This window comes from Diabrotica virgifera, chromosome 3 (genome assembly GCF_917563875.1).
Source record: "Diabrotica virgifera virgifera chromosome 3, PGI_DIABVI_V3a".
NCBI classification, from domain to species: domain Eukaryota; kingdom Metazoa; phylum Arthropoda; class Insecta; order Coleoptera; family Chrysomelidae; genus Diabrotica; species Diabrotica virgifera.
The window spans coordinates 183,908,279-183,925,985 of record NC_065445.1 but is presented as its reverse complement, the minus strand read 5'-3'; the positions used below and the strand labels follow the sequence as shown (position 1 = coordinate 183,925,985).

Genomic DNA, 17,707 nt, shown 5'->3' with positions numbered 1-17,707 from the left:
GTCATTCCGTAATAGGGGCCAAAATAAAACTATTTCATTTTCACTTTAAAAATCATGATACATTTTCAATATGTATTCGCTCCGTGCGTGAATATAGTGGGGATACACGAAACTATGTCAGCGCCCGTAGCGGCGAAATATGACAACCTTGGCGAATAATGATTGAATAATAATTTTTTTCAATAGATATTTCGCTTACCTTGTTATTGCCGTTTTGATTTTTATTATTTATATTTATATTTTCAAACTGACTTTCTTTCCTTCCCCGATCTGGTGGTTATCGTCATCTATTTCCATTTTGAGTTACACTACAGCTACAGCTAATGTTAAAATCTGGTATAATGCCTAATTGTTTTCGATGTACACTTAATTAATGTTAATACCGACAACTAAACTATAACGAAAAAGTGAAGAAAAACCCTTAAACATGATATTTTCTTGAAAGAAATTCCAAATATTCGCTTTTTAATTTGATGTTTATTTGACACTCGAACTTATTTTTTGTATAATAAATTTTATCAAAAATGGCAAATAAATATTACATTAACGTCAAATATGTCATATATGTGTATTATATGTTTAACGTCTAATAATTGTGTTCACCAAAAATTTCAGGCGGCTACGCTAGGTGTCGCGTCAGTCATACAGGGAGCGAATATAAATAACAAAATTAAGAGTTTAAATTTTAGTTTTGATGACATTAATTTCTCATTTTTTCTATTTTTAGTGTATGATCCCTCTTTGGTATTTATCAGCGGATATGCAGCTATTTATTCTTGCCCCTTTGGTATTGATACCCATATCTATAGTTTTAAAATCACCAGGTGGATTTAAATTAGCAATGTTAATCTTAACAGGATTAAATTTTTTATTTTTGTTAATACATATAGCATCCAAATTATTGTTTCCGGAATACACGAAAAAGTAAGTACATTGTATTATTTAGAAATACTTAGCCCTTATAATAAGTACTTAGCCTACAAAAAAAAGGAAAATTTTGGAAAAGTGTCTGCTTTTAGCTCGATACACTTGACCCAGCGATGCTCCAACTTCTTTAACCCATCTGAAAAATACCTTTTCTCGAGGTCTGCAAAATAGGCTTTCGTGGCGGCGACGACCTCCTCATTCGACTTAAATTTCTGCCCAGCGAGGGTCTTTTTCAAGTTTGGAAACAAAAAGTAGTCGCACGGGGCCAAATATGGAGAATACGGTGGATGGAGCCACAGTTCGTAGTCCAATTCGACCAATTTGGCCATGGCGACGGCGAAGGTGTAAGCCAGTGCGTTGTCATGGTGGAAGAGCACTTTTTCTTTGCCAAATGGGGTCGTTTTTTTCTTCAATTCGGTGTCAAATCGGCCCAATAATTCGGCATAATAGGGCCTTGTGATCGTTTTACTCTTCTCCAAGTAGTCGATCTAGATCACACCTTGTGAATCTCAGAAAATGCTGACCATCACCTTTCCGGCCGCCGATTGGACAGTCTTCGCCTTCTTCGGAGCACGTTCGTCGGGTGCTGTCCACTCTTTCGACTGTTCCTTGGTTTCCATGTTTCGTTGATGGTTATGAAACGACGTAAAAACTCCTTTGGATTACACTTAAATAGCGTCAAACACTGCTCTGAAGTGGTCTCACGGCTGTGCTTATTATCTGAAGTGAGCAAACGCGGCACCCATCGCGCCGACAGCTTTCTCATGCCCAAAATTTCAGGCAGGATATGACCTATGCGGTCTTTTGAGATGCCTACTGTGTCAGCTATCTCGCGCATCTTCAGTCGGTGGTCTGCCTATACAGGCGCGGATCTAGAAATTCATAAAGAGGGGGGGGGTCACACTTACCTCAAATATTATATTTTCTAGATTTAGCCATACCTACGACTCACACTTACTCTAACGATAAAATACACTATATTTATAATCCCAGATACCTACAGTATCAAAAAGATTGAGCACTGATGGGACTCTTTCCGTATTATTAAGCCGTAGTTGCAAGTAAAATAAAACGGAATACTCATAAATACCAGTGGGGTACCGATAGATCAGCGGGCCCTGGTTTCAGTTGGGATGTGGGCCCACCCGCCCAATAAAATCTCACATTGTATAACACGAGTATCGAGCATCTAGCTTATTGTATTGGGATTATTTTTATGACCGACCGTATAAAACTTGCATTGAATATCTCAGTTTCCGAATTTTTGCAACTTTGTAGTTTACCTACATCTTATTAATGCATCGTGCTAATATAAAAAAAAATACACAAGTGTTTGAGTTAGCACATGTAGGCAGGCACCGGCGGGTAGTCTTTAAACAAGGACTTCAGCAAGTAGGTAAAACGAGCAAGGAACCTTACAAAAGCGTTCCTTGTGTTTCTTAATAAATTTTAATTTCAAATTTTTTAATGAAAAGTTATTCTTTGTCTTTATTAATAAGTACCTAGACAAAAATTAAGATTTATTAAGCAGTTACATTTCGTGGCGTGTACTTGTGTAGTTCAAAATGGCCCCATCAAATTAGAAACAAAAGAAGAAAAAAGCGCTTTAGAGCGGACCTTTGCGGGATCCTGGCCCTGGTTCCGCGGAACCCGCGGAACCATGCTCAGTACGCCACTGATAAATACATTTAATATTAAATCATCATTAATATACACAATTTAAAAAAATAAGAAGTGACAAATGTGACAAAAATCTTTATCTAAGGTTGGGAATAATACAACAATATAGACAAATATATTAACATATTGGTTTTACAAGTTGTGAATAAAGTAACTATAAACCAGATTTACGGAAAGCAATACATAACGCTACTAAACACAATTTGTGATACTGGGAACAGTTTGGTTTAACAGTAAACATAAAGAAAACAAAACGTTAGCCTAGTTTACGGTTATCAGTAAGAATTGTAAAGTCATAACAAGAATCCAGATAAAAAATGAAGATATTGTACAAGTAGACAAAATGAAATACTTAGGAGTCTGGATTAAGGAAAATTCTAAATACGCAGTCAGAAATTTAATCAAGAATATACCAATCAAAAGCAGCCTTTTTGAAGATAAGGAAATTGCTGAGTATGAGTAACCAAAGACTCAAACTGTAACTCCTATTTCGAGGGGTAAAATGTCCACTCTATTCTTCTTTTAAGGTACTGAAGCTTGGACTGCTAATGTTGACATAATGAGAAAATTGGAGACATTTGAAACGTGCCTTCTTAGAAAAATTTTGAAAATACCATGGACTGATCATATTATGAACGAAACTGTAAGATAGCAACGGGAATTTAGTTAACCACATAAGCTGGAATTGTCTTGACTGTCCCGATTCTAATGTCTTTGGAAATTTGTATTCACTTTCGGGAACCCAAGGATTAGTTAGGACACGATATTTTAAGTCGTCACTGCACTTCTCGTTACCCACAAAGCAACCGATATCGTTATAATTAGTGGCTGCCGAATCTGTATCACACGTAACTGATTCTGGTGAAAATGCATTTACACCAATACTACAGTTTCCAACAGCTGACGTTAACGTAGGCCTACTATTACCATCGGCAACATTAGTAGACCGAGGACTTACTTGAGAACGTGGCTTCTTTATGAACTGCATTATGTCGGTTTGAATCTTTCGTTTGGACATATTCACTATTAATAATTAATGAATAATTATTAGTCAACGCTAGTAAACACAATTCACGACTATTGATCTCACTGGTCACTTTTCCAGCTGAAGGTGTAAATTGTCACCAGAGGTGTTAATATACATTAACGTTTCTACCCTCAATAAGTAGATACGCGTCCCTGGATTATCTAGTAAAATTCAAATTTTTATATCTTTATTGTACCTACCGCAAATTTGAAACGTGACTTTTCATGAGATAAGGTTTATACCCAGTGTAATGTATTTGCATTTTAAGATATCATTTCTGTTATTCTTTGAATTGAGAAAAATATTTCCGTTGTTTATGGCTCCATCGGTACCCAAACAAATACGCCTTCAATTTATTTTTCAGAAAAGGCTGTTTTTATTATATTTTATTGCTTCTTTCAATAATTCTTTGGAAGCGGTTGTCGTTTAATTTAGTGTTCTACTGATGGCTTAAAGTTTAGAGTTGACAGAAAAAAATAATAAATAATAAAAAAATACTTATAGACTAAATACAATAGGGGGGTCTATAGACCCTTTGACCCCCCTCCTGTATCCGCGCCTGTGCCTATACAAGATCGTGGATTTTTGTCCCGTTATTCTCCGTAGTAGCCATTTTCGGGACACCTACGTGTGGCTCGTCAAAAACCGACATTCGTCTACGTCGAAACTCATTACACCAATTTTTGACAGTTGCCATCGAAGGAGAAGAGTCACCGTACAAAGCATCCAAGCGCTCTTTGATTTCGCTGCGTGATTTCCCTTCCAAAAACAAGAATCGAATCACCGACCGATATTGCTCTTTTTCTATTTTAATAAAATCCGCGGACACAATCACGACAATACTATAATTTAGATTTGGCTGAAATTTTGACATTAGCCGTCTACGAGAATAGATAGAACACGACTTCTACGGAACACAGAGATCAAGTAGTAGTATCCTAATACTTTCCTTCAAAAAGAGAGACGAATGGGACCCAGAGAATTAATTTATTAAACACAACGTTAAAATTAACAACCTAAGTGATGAGTGAGGACAAACAATTTGGATGAAATTATAACACTAGCAGATAGTCCAGGTTAATAAGGTTTTTTCCATGACACTTCAACAGCCAGGGTATCTGAAGCGTTTTTTCGACAGGTAATACCTATAAGAACAAATTGTAACTATTTCCTGCGTAGGATCTGGCGGCCATTTTTATTTATAAACAATTTAGTGTCAAAAAACGGCCTTTTTTCCTTTTTTTTCAAATTAATGGAAAATAGTAACACTTATGGTTTTCTTAGTACAAACATCTTCTAGAGAACGGAAAAAGATTTAAAATGTTGTATTACAAAGTTTAATATATTCCTTTATTGTTAATATTCGCGGTGTGCAAATACTTGGAGGGGATACGAGAAACGATCGTGCGCAAATATCGGAGAAATCTTGAAACTTTCTGAAATAATTCATATTGTCAATTGAAATTGTCAAATTGGCGTATATTTCATACCTACTGTCATTGAAGAAGAAAAATTATATGTTGCTCCACAATATTGATATGATATGCAAATATATAAAATTAAATTTAATTAATTGTATTTTGCTTGCAGTACTGCATTAATAATTAATTTTATTTACTACATACAATTGTTTACATTTTAATAACATAACCTCAGTCTTAATTTTTCTTCTTATAACTTTTTTGAATTTTTTAAATACAATTAAAAGTGCGAAAAAAGTTGCTGAGCAATGAAACTAGGTGTCGCTTTTCCGAACTTGCACGGTCCCAATAGGTAATTGCGAAAAAAGGTCGTAACTTCAAAAACATTAATTTCGCAATAACTGTTATAAAAACAAGTGTACAGCTATGAAATTTTTGTCAAATGAGGGTTCTTTGGTGCTTAATATGTGACAAAAATTTCACAGCGATTCATTAATTTGTTTAAATTTTATTCAAATTGTTTCTCCCAGAGAGCTTTTTTTTTGCGATAACATAAGTCAGAAAAAAATAATGTTAGAACCATTCTACAGGTGTCAAATGAAAGAATATGAGCTATGTTTTCAAATTGGTTATAATTTTTCATTAATTATCAAGTACCTACTTACATAACATTACTTGGGTAGTTGTGCACCTGAAACACGGTAAAACAATAGATTTTTTCTTAAAAAGTTGTTCAAAAAGTTTATAAGAAACAATTGACGATACTTTTGCATAATTATTTATTACTAATAAATGCTTTTTTTATTCACTTTTTTTAAATCAATTTGAAAGTTTAGCTCATTCTCTTTCATTTGACATCTGTAGAATGGTTCTTACAGTATTTTTTCTGACTTATGTTATTGCAAAAAAGCTCTCTGGGATAAACAATTTGAATAAAATTTAAACAATTAAATTAATCGCTTTGAAATTTTTGTAACTTATTAAGAACCAAAGAACCCTCATTTGACAAAAATTTCAAAGCTGTACACTTATTTTTACAACAGTTATTGAGAAATAATTTTTTTTAAATTTCGATTTCTGTCGCAATTATATTAACAATAAATGAGTATTATTAAACTTTGTAATACGCCATTTTAAAGCTATTTCCATTCTCTCGAAGATGCTTTTAATATGAAAACTATAAATCTTACTGTTATTCCATTAATTTGAAAAAAAAAGGAGAAAAGACCGTTTTTTGACACTAAATTGTTTATAAATAAAAATGGCCGCCAGATCCTACGCAGGAAATAGTTACAAGGTGTCCTTTTTCAGTACCCTGGCTGTTGAAGTGTCACGATCAGGGTATATTTTTGTCTTATTATCCTGGCCTAAGAAGAACAACAATCTTTTGTTTCGGGAAATAAATGCATCGGCACTATAACGAGGCAACTGCAAGAGGCTCGTTTGCCGGGTACATAAACGGATAAAGCAGGAAACCCATTATGAACGCCCGGCACGGCACAGCCCGGGACGGCACAGCACAGGCCGGCACGTTCAAAAACCCATTTGTAACGGTCGGCACGGCACGGCACCGGAAAAATGATCATTTGCCATGGAGATTAATGGAGTTATAATAGTAAGTGAAATTTGTACTGAGATTGAAACAGACGAAAATGCAAAATTACTACGGAAACATCGGTTTTGGGTTCACGAAATGTTAAAAAAAGAAGAGAATATGGCGATGTTCATCATCTTTTCCCGCATAAAGATGATCCAAAATTTCCCAAATATTTTCGAATGTCTCAAATCAAATTTTATATTTAATATTTCCATATTTCAAAACAAACAACGCGCTTTCAATTAAAAAATCAACAATATATCTGCTTACTACCAAGAATTATGACGCACTGGCGCCGACTGGCCGTTCTGGCCGTTCGACTTCAGCAGGAAACCCATTATGAACGCCCGGCACGGCACAGCCCGGCACGGCACAGGACAGTCCAAATTCATTTGTATAGTTTTAAATGCAACGTAACCCATTATGAGCGGCCAGCTCGGCCCGGCACAGTCCAGCACGCAAACGGAACGGCCAAAATTCTCCGAGGAGACAACGGATTTTATTCTCCTCGGAGAATTTCGGCCGTCCCGTTTGCGTGCTGGACTGTGCCGAGCCGAGCTGGCCGCTCATAATGGGTTACGTTTCATTTAAAACTATACAAAGAAATTTGGACTGTCCTGTGCCGTGCCGGGCGTTCATAATGGGTTACCTGCTTTAGAGACAAATAAAGTTTTAAGACAGTACCTAAGCACAAAAGTTTACCTAGTTGACATGCAATTTTTGGTTATACTATTTTTAAAATTGGTCCTTTTTCTTTTAGTACTTTTGATACACACGGAAGATTGCCCGACTATTTTATAGGCGTTATGATGGGAATATTCATGAGATTCGCTAAAAGTGAACCTTTTTTGGGTAAATTCAAAGCAAGATATGTTTTCGTAAGTAAACAATTTCCAGTACATATTATTTTTTTTATTAGCTTTATATTGATTTTCAAACTGTTTGGAACATACACTCTTTAGAAACATAATGGTAGGGGAGCCCAAGCGGGGATTTTTGCAGTTACTCGAGCGCGTCAGATTATCATATGGGGAGAAACCTGGTACCCTGCAGATGTACCTCTACCATATATTGGCTCTTAACACAGGGAAGTTCGTTAAGAGGGCCCGAAAAAAGAATCTATCCTTAAAAATACTCGAAATTGTCAGATTAAGATAAGGTAAGGTAAGTACATGCAAAAGAGTGTATATTTCAAAAATCTAACGATTTGAGCAGGGCGTAAGGCAATGGATGAGTCAAAAACTTTCAACAAAAAGAGCGAATATTTCGCGAAATGAACGTCAGATCGAAAAACTAAAAAATGTGTCTTCAATATTTTCAAAAATCTATCGAATGGTACTAAACATGACCCCCATAGAGAATGGTGGGGGTAAATTTAAAAATTTAAATACAAACCCCGTGATATTTCGCAAAATGAACATCAGATCGAAAAACTGCAAAATACACTTTCAAAATGTTTTTGAAAAATCTATCGAATGGTACCAAACACGACCCCCCACGGAGGTGGTGTGGGGGGTTACTTTAAAATCTTAAATGGGACTCCCAAATTTTTATTGCAGATTTGGATTCCTTAACTAAAATGGAAAATTTTACTTAACTTTTTTTGGTTTTAGGACCCAATAATCACAACCCAATAGGTCCCCATGACGATCGAGTGACTGCAAATTTAGCATACTTTGCTCCCCTACCATAATTAAATTAGCTGATGATTTAAGTAATTAAGGATGCAACCAAAAGAAAAATAATTCCTTAATAATGCAAAGCAATTACCCTTCCGACCTTCCGATAGGCGCGCCCACCAACGTAACAAGAAAGGTTGCGAGAATCCCCGGCATACACGTTTTTATTTGTAATATTTTAAACAATGATTCAAAATAATATTAATATATAACATTTATTTAAATCTACAGCGGGCTCTAAAAGATTGGTGCAGAAATGAAATCATAATAGAAGTAAAAATCTTAACATTCACGTTGTAATAAGGTACATATTTAAAAACTCAAAATACGTTTTTCAAATTGAAGAATTTTAATATGCGTCGCACCTGTAAAGGCGTTAGGTGCTAATCTTGTACCTAATGACTAGAGACCGGACATAATATATGCACTAAACTTTTAAAAAATATGCGCATACATATGCAAACATTTTTGCAAATATGTGCATAATTTTTATTTCGATATACAATACTTTCATACACGTATTAATTATATAAATGACAAACAAACCAAATAATGATGAGAGTCAGAATTTGCATTAAAAAACTTTGTCAAATAACATTTTATTACGTTAATTCAGTTAAAATAAACATTTACAAATATCTGGTATATATGTACTCGTAAATTTAATAATAATAACGTACATATCGTCGTCCCAATTTGAAAAATGCATAAGTCCACAATATTCAATTTTAGACTTTTGATGGCAACTGTTATAGCATTATCTAAAAGCTATATACTGCTCTGTTTTCTTCTAATATAGTTTACTAGATTTCGCTAAAATTGTGAAAACGAAATCTGCATGCATAAGTCCATTAATGTTGAAAACCATATTATATATAATCCGCACAAGTCCCACAAGTCCGCTCTTGTTAGTGGCCAAACCGTTCAAACGTATTGGTGCTTTTCTGATGTTTATACAATAAAAAGTTTTTCGTTGTAAACGGGTGAGTATATAGAGGGTGCAGGTTAAAATGACACAACATATTGTTTGATTATTTGAATTAAGCAAGTTAATTACTAAAACGGACTTGTGAAATTTTCACATTATATTTAGTTGTATACAACGAGGTAAATCTATGCACATTTAGTTTTTTGTCCCTCCTGTAAAATCAGGAATTTTTGACTTAGGCACTTTTCACATTAGGCCGACGATATATGAATTAAGACTATTGTTATAGCTTACAATAAGATGTTTTTCCAGATCGTCTACCAAAAAATTACATACTCAGTGACATTAGAAGCGTTACACCCAGAAGGAATCATTTCTTGAACTTAATTTTTTGGCAACACAATGACTGTATTTAAAGCATACTATGATAACAATATCAATGTTTTATCTTTTATAGTTTTTTAAAAATAAAGTTTTATCGAGTACGGTCCTGACAATGATAATATACATCACGTTGTAAACCGCTGCGATATTTATCAGTTTTTAAATGATAAAAACACAGTTTAAAATTATTTTGTTAGTTCCTCCACATTGTTATAGTGGAAACACCATGTAAACCCCGCAAACCTGACGTGAGTACCAAAAACCACATCTATTATATTTATATTAATAATAATATAACCTATAAAATATCCAAGAAATATAAATAGGACCAGTTTTGGGCCAAGATCCACACCGGTTTTTGAACCGGCGACAGGGCCGGCCCTGCAACGTCTCCAAAATTAATCAAACATGACTTCGAATAACACCATGAACACTACACAAACTACATCTCAAATCTCATATTCCAGTGTTGTTAACACGTTTAAACAACCAACAAAAGACGAAGCCATAGTTCTTTCTAGTATTGAAGGAACCAAAGTTCAAGAGTACATCATAGCCGTCGGTTCAATAATTGGTCCACGTAACGTATCTTTCGCTTCCAGAATAGCCAATAATAGAATATGTATATATCTCTCTTCTAAAAATATGGTTGATTCATTGCTGCATTCCCACAAATACGTCAATATAAAAGAAATTCAAGTAGAAATAAGAAGACTTATCACTCCAGCTCAAAGACTGATAATATCAAACGCTGGTCCTTCTGTTCCAACCACGTTAATTGAACAAGAACTACATAAAATGGGTATAAGCGCCTTCTCTAAAATGACTTTTCTTAGGGTAGGAATGCCTGAAAGCGAATACAGCCATGTCTTGAGTTTTAGAAGGCAAACATTTATCACACCTTTAGAAAATATGTCCATTCCCGATTCTTTCATGATCTCTCATGATAATACCACTTACAGACTATACCTTTCTATAGAAGGATTCAACTGTTCAAAATGCAAGACTATTGGTCACCAGGAAACAGAATGTCCTGACAATGCTAATACAATCACTTCTAATGCAACCACTTCTAATACAACCAATCTTGACTCAACCAATTCTAATCCACCCACTTCTAATACAACAAATCCTGACTCAACCAATTCTAATCCAACCACTTCTAAAGCTCTTCCAGAAACCTCCCAAAACACACAATATATAACAAATCTACCTTATAACCAAACAGAACAAAAACCTTCTGACAAAGCCTTAATATCCACCTCTAACGATCACCCAGCATCTTCCCAAAACATATTAGATCAGATCCCAGACGTACAGGTCTCTAATAACCAATTAGAATCTACCATAGAAACTGACGACATGTCAAGACCTACAAATAATACAAATGAAACAAACACTTTAAAAATAACAACATCATCAACTTCCAACAAGATCAGCAATCTTACTCCATTAGAAATAACACAACCTAAAATTATTCCAAACGTCACAAAACATCCAAAAAGGCTCATCTCATCGTCTCCAGAAATCAACGAAAATACCACACAGACCGATTCTCATAAGTATCTTCACTTCTCCAGTAACAAGGAAATCAAAGAAAAAAACGAAAACGTCTAAAAGAAATTCTCGAGATGAACTTTTACTTTCCCTAGAGACAATTAAAGACAAAATCGCAAACAGATCACCACCATTTGTCCTTAACTTCGACGAAATATGTGACTTTCTCGAAAACACATTAAACGCAAAACATCCCGAAATAACCTCAAAAAACTATTCGAACGAAACAGCCGAATTAATTCAGATCCTTAATTTTGTTCACGCTTATACCCACAATTCAAAATTAAAAAATAATATAACTCGATTAAGAAAGAAACTAAGCCCCAATAATTTCTCTTCCACAGAAGAGACCGATGAAACACATTCTCAGTCAGAACTCGAAAATGTCTAATCTAACCCCTATATATTACAGTGGAATATCAATGGGTTCTACACCCATTTAGAACAATTAAAACTTCTAATAAACGAAACATGCCCTAAGATCTTATGTCTTCAAGAAACCCATTTTAAGCAATACAATATTAATCTTCAAAACTACCAATGTTTTCCAAAAAATAGAATAGCACAACAGGCAAGTGGCGGAGTAGCCATCCTTGTAAGAACAGACCTAGAAGCTAAGCCAATCACATTAAGAGTGTCCTCAATTTCAAAAAGAAAGAAGATCCCATAGAATCACAGACGATGACCTCAAGACAATCCTCACCAAAAAAGTTTCATCGGTGTTAACATATTTAAAAGACATCAAATTGTATAATATTAAATTAAATTGTATTATATATTAAGGGCCGGTTGTTCGAACGCTAATCAAGAATGATCATTATCAAATAATTAATTACTGTCAATGTCAACTTTGTTTGGGTTGTTAAAAAGTCTGTGGAGTCTATAATCAATTAATATAACAATCATTATTAACATAATTAATAATAAATCTCATAATTGTAATTAATTATGTTTTCAGCAACCCAAACAAAGTTGACATTGACAGTTTTGGTGACAGTAATTAAATATTTGATAATGATCATTGTTGATTAGCGTTCGAACAACCGGCCCTTAATGTAATACTTTGTATTGTCATATCCACTAATAACCCTGCGCGGTTGATGTGGTTTTGTGTTTTAAATAAAAAAAAAAAAGTTTTATCTTTAAATTTTTTTGTAAAAAGACCAATTTATGAAGACCGGTTGGTACAGAAATTTTTAGTTATTATTCCTCAGTCTAATTGTATTCAGTGCAAGAATATGCCTCGAGTTCGAAGACACCAAAAGTACCACCATTTTAGCTATTTTGACAGGGGTAGAATTATTGCCTATAGAGATATGGGTCTGTCGTATCGCGAAATTGGCCGTCGTGTTAATTGTACGGCAATGACAGTTATGCGAGTGTATCATGTATGGACCAACGAAGGTAGAGGAACACGAAGAAGACCAACTGGTCAACCGAGGCGTACCACAGAGCGTCAAGATAGGTGCTTTAGACTCCTGGCTCTGCGAGACTGTTTTGCTACTACGCGTCAAATCGCTGACCAATGGATTGGAGTAGAAGGTAGACTTGTTACTATACGTACCCTATACCGTAGCATTCAAGATTTTGGACTGGTTTCATTCCGCCACGACGAGTGCTTCCTTTGACTGTGGACCACTGTCATCAACGAGTGAATTGGTGCAGAGAACGGCAGCATTGGGTGGCAGAATGGCATAATGCAGCATTCAGCGATTTCATTTGTTTAGGTATACATGATGGTCGTAAGATGATAAGACGCTGCCGTGGAGAGCGACGAGATATCAGGTTTGCTGTTGAGAGGCATCTACACAGAACAGTTGTAGTAATGGTTTGGGGGGTTATTGTCTATGGTAGCCGATCACAACTTTTGTTTATTCGAGGCAGTATGACAGATGCGCGTTATGTTAATGAAATCTTACAAACCACTTTACTGCCTTATTTAGACGGCCGTCGAAATGTCCTTTTTCAGAAAGATAACGCACGTCCCCATATTGCTCGTCGAACTATGGACTTTCTCCAAGAAGCTGGTGTTAATTTTTTGCCATGGCTATCCCGTTCACTGGGTTTAAATCCTATCGAACATGTCGTGTGGGATATGATCGGGAGGAGTCTGTCCACTTTGCACCATCCTCCGCAGACTCTGGCATAGTTAATCCATGAAATTCAAGTTGCTTGGAACGAGGGGCCACAAGCAGACACCGATCATCTCATTTTGTCAATGCCTAGACGTGTACAGGAGTGTATTCAGCTAGGGGGTCGCCAAACACATTATTAATTTTTTTTTGATTACATGTCAATAAAAAGTCTTGCCAATGTTATCGTTTTATTCTTGATGAAAATGTATCATGTTTCCAAAAAATTAAGTTCCAGAAATGATTCCTTCTGGTTGTAACACTTCTAATAACACTGAGTATATTTTCTGCCAAATAACATGTATAAAAAATATGTCACATGTAAAAAATGACCTTTCTATATCACCGGATGTTATTGGTGCTTACTTCAGGGTACTAATTAACTCAGGATCTAATTCAACAATGACACTGAGATTACCATTTAAAATTTTTGCTACTTCTATTAACAGTAAATAACCATAACATAATTGTTAGAAATACATCGTTATACTTTTTTTCAAAATTTCACCAATATTTCCTCTTACGCCTTTATTTCCTTTGATATCTGTCAAGCAATTCTACAGATTCAGTAAGTGGCATTCCTTGCGCTTCCACTCTTGAAATAATATCGCTTACTAGTTCGTAGTTAGACTTATAAGTGCTAATTTATACTTTACCGAAGGATTTTTTAAAACCTTGACACTTTTCTATGGCAATGTTAGTTTATTCGTCAAAATCCGATCGATCAACATAAAACTACGGTATAAATTAAATAAATCTTTAAATTAATAATTAATTTTAGAATATATGTAGGTACTTGAGACAGCTAGATGGAAGATTTATTATTCAATTTTTATAATAGATATAGCCCAGTCGGGCTATACCATTTGACCTTGCATTAGGAGCTGCCCCAAATTTTATTTTTCTAGTCTTTAGGGGGGGTCAATAGTAGTATAAATTTAAAATCTCGACTGAATTTGACCGTTGCGTTAGCCGCCAGCTTGATTTTAAACGTGAACCGTTTTGCTCAATATCTCCGCCATTTTCAACTTTTCGACAAAAAGGATAAAAACTGAAATTGTTGAAAATGGGATTTTCTATAATTTCGTTTATTATAATTTTTTTCGTGCGGTCCATATTTTCCGAGTTATGGGGAAAAACAATGACAGTTAAAGCATAATTATTAATTTATTTAATTATCTCGTTTATTATTACTTTTACAACAAATTTTAACCTATACAAAAATGAAGAGAATTAAATTTTGTACAATTTTGATCTCTTTTATTTTTTTGATGAAATCAATACTTAAGGTAGTACGTATGCGGTAAAGGCGCGAGCGTAAGATCCGATTGATTTTAAAGCAATTGTTTTTGTTCAATATCTTCCCCATTTTCAACTTTTCGACAAAAAGTGTAAAGACTGAAATTGTTGCAATTACGATTTACTACAATTTTTCGAGAGAACCAGTGGCGGGTCTAAGAGGGGGGAATGGGAAAATTCCCCCCAACGGGGTCCAATTGTTGAAATATTAAAATATGTTAGCTGGCATAAAACCTAATTATCGACAGACAAATTCAACCGATAAAACCCGCTAGTTAATAAAATTAAGTGAACTTAAGGCAGAGAAGTTATTATTTATGTCTTTTATGTACTTAGTTTGGTTGGTGTTTCATTGGAAGTTTCAAAAATTGTATAAAATATAATTCTCTTTATTTTTGTTTATGTACAATTATGTCGTGAAGTTAATAATGAGACAATTCAATAATTATGCTTCCCCTCCGCTTCCACTATTTTCCTCCGTAACTCGGAGAATATTGATCACATAAAAAAAATGTGGAAAAGAAATTGTAGAAAATTGCGTTTCCAACAATTTTAGTTCCTACCATTTTTGCCGAGAAGTTGAAAATGGCGGAGATATTAAGCAACAACGGTTCCCCTTTAAAATCAATATGGCGGCTAATGCAACCGCGGAATGCAGTCGAGATTTTACATTAACACTACTATTGATCTCCCCTAAAGGATAGAATTATAAAATTTGGGGCAGCTCGGAAAAAATATTTAGGTCAGTAATTATGCCCCCCTCCTATCCCTCCCAACCCTCCCCTCCTTCCCCCTCCCCCACTTTTTACTATTTTCCCAGTGAACGCGGAAAATATCAACCGCATGAAAAAATTGTTAAAAAGGAATTGTAGGAAATCACATTTGGAACAATTTAAGTTAAAATGGCGTAGATATTGAACAAAAACAATTGCTACAAAATCAATCAGGTCTTACGCTCACGCCATTATCGCATACATACTACCTTAAATATTAACTTAGCAAAAAAATGAAAGAAACCAAAATTGTGTAGAATTCAATTCTATCTATTTTTGTATAGGAACATTTTTGTCGTAAAACTAAAAATAAACGAGATAATTCAATAATTACTCTATATGCTCTATTTATATGTATATAACTGTCACTATTTTCCGCTATAACTCGAAAAATATCGATGGCACGAAAAAATTGTAAAAATAGAAATGATAGAAAATTGCATTTTCAACAATTTTGGTTATTATACTTTTTGTCGAAAAGTTGAAAATGGAGGAGATATTGAGCAAAAACGGTTCTCGTTTAAAATAAAGATGGCGGCTAACGCAATAGCGGAATTCAGTCGAGATTTTAAATTTACACTCCTATTGACCCCCCTAAAGATTAAAAAAAAAATAAAATTTGGGGCAGCTCCTCATGCAAGGTTAGGCCTGTTATTCGTCTAACCCGACTGGACTAATAGGGTATATCGATAATAATGTACGTCTATTTTTCGGCATTTCAGAATTTTCAGGTTATAAACATTGTAATCTGTTATTTATTTCCTTACAATTAGGCAATCCATCGACCTGTCAAAGATAAACCACGTGATCTTTGGTTGGCACACAAAACTGTTCTTAACCTAAACTCAATGTAATTATTGATTTTTCTTATTTGTTTTTTGTCGTGATTTTGAGGTAGGATAGTATTTAAAGACATTCATTAGATTAATTATTTTATAAACTTTACGTTTTTGGTGATTTTGAGTGCTGACAACATGCCTGTGACTTGTATAGTAGTGAACTGTGGAAGTCCAACTGATCAGAATAATGTTAATTTTAATTTGTTTTTTGTCGTGAGTTTGAGCTTAATATACTATTTAAAGACATTCATTAGATTAATTATTTTATAAACTTTACGTTTTTGGTGATTTTAAGTGCTGAAAACATGCCTGTAACTTGTCTAGTAGTGAACTGTGGAAGTCGAGCTGATCGGATAATGTTAATTTTTTTCGTGTTCCCTCTATAGGGCTTTTCATTCACAGTCATTTGTTTTGAGCTTCTGTCATATGTCGTATAATCCGTGTATAGTAATATTATACATGGATTATAAAACATCTAACAGAAGCTCAAAACAAATAACAATCGATGAAAAGCCCTATTAGAAACTCATTTATGTTTACTCGCCTAACTAAATTATCAAAAAACAGGAGGCACTCATGCTAGGAATTACGGTTTTTATTAATATTATTACAATTATTTATATGTGACACTAACGTAACTAGTGACATTAATTATTTTAGGCCAATGTGACAAACTTTATTAATACTAAATTTTAACATGTATCCCCTATTTTGTTAAAATAATATTATTTTGTTTTTCATTCTATTCAAAATAAATGCAGTTTTGACAGGGAATTTGTTTTGTTATTTATTTATTCCATAATATAGACCTGGATCCCGCGTACCAAAAAAAAGTTGATTAATAGCAAGCTGAAAATTTATTAATAGCTTAACCGTGTCTAGTCCGACAAACTTTGATGTATGGGAACACTGGAAGTTTTAACTGTGGAACAGGTTAAAAATTTGAAACTTCAAACTACGAAAATGTTTATGTAATTTGTCAGATAAAACTTCCAACTGATTTGCTACCAATTCATTAAACTCTCATGCAAAAACCAGACTGGTGAAAAAATCACCAACTGGGCATTTTAATGAGTAGAACACGAAGACCATGTCAAACTACAGGAATCATGTTGGTTAGTAATAGCAGTCTGATTTTTGCATGAGAATTTAATGAAAGGGTAACAGATCAATTGGATGTTCTGTCCGACAAAATATATGGGATGTTTTCGTAATCTGATGTTCCAAATCTGAGTTTCCAAACTGTTTCACAATTAAAACTACCCCTGTTCCAGTGTCACAATACATCAAAGTTTGTCCAACTGGACACCATTAAGCTATTAACAAATTTTCAGCTTGCTATTAATCAATTTTTTTGGTACATGGGATCCAGACCTAATAGGTTTGTTCGTAGTACGACACAAATGCCAACCATCAGATGCATGAGCAGTTAACAGTTAGCGTTGTGCAGTTAATAATTAGCAT

The 17,707-nt window shown here is 34.5% G+C and overlaps 1 protein-coding gene across 2 annotated transcripts in view; it reads left to right on the top strand.

Moving 5' to 3' along the window:
• Nucleotides 1–17,707, top strand: part of LOC114336198 (nose resistant to fluoxetine protein 6-like) — a 151,852-nt gene that overhangs the window by 100,573 nt on the left and 33,572 nt on the right. For both annotated transcript variants that reach the window (XM_050645732.1, XM_050645733.1), the window contains exons 9-10: nucleotides 728–924; nucleotides 7,413–7,530. In XM_050645732.1, coding sequence (XP_050501689.1) covers nucleotides 728–924; nucleotides 7,413–7,530 — 315 coding nt within the window. The remainder of the gene's footprint in view (nucleotides 1–727; nucleotides 925–7,412; nucleotides 7,531–17,707) is intronic.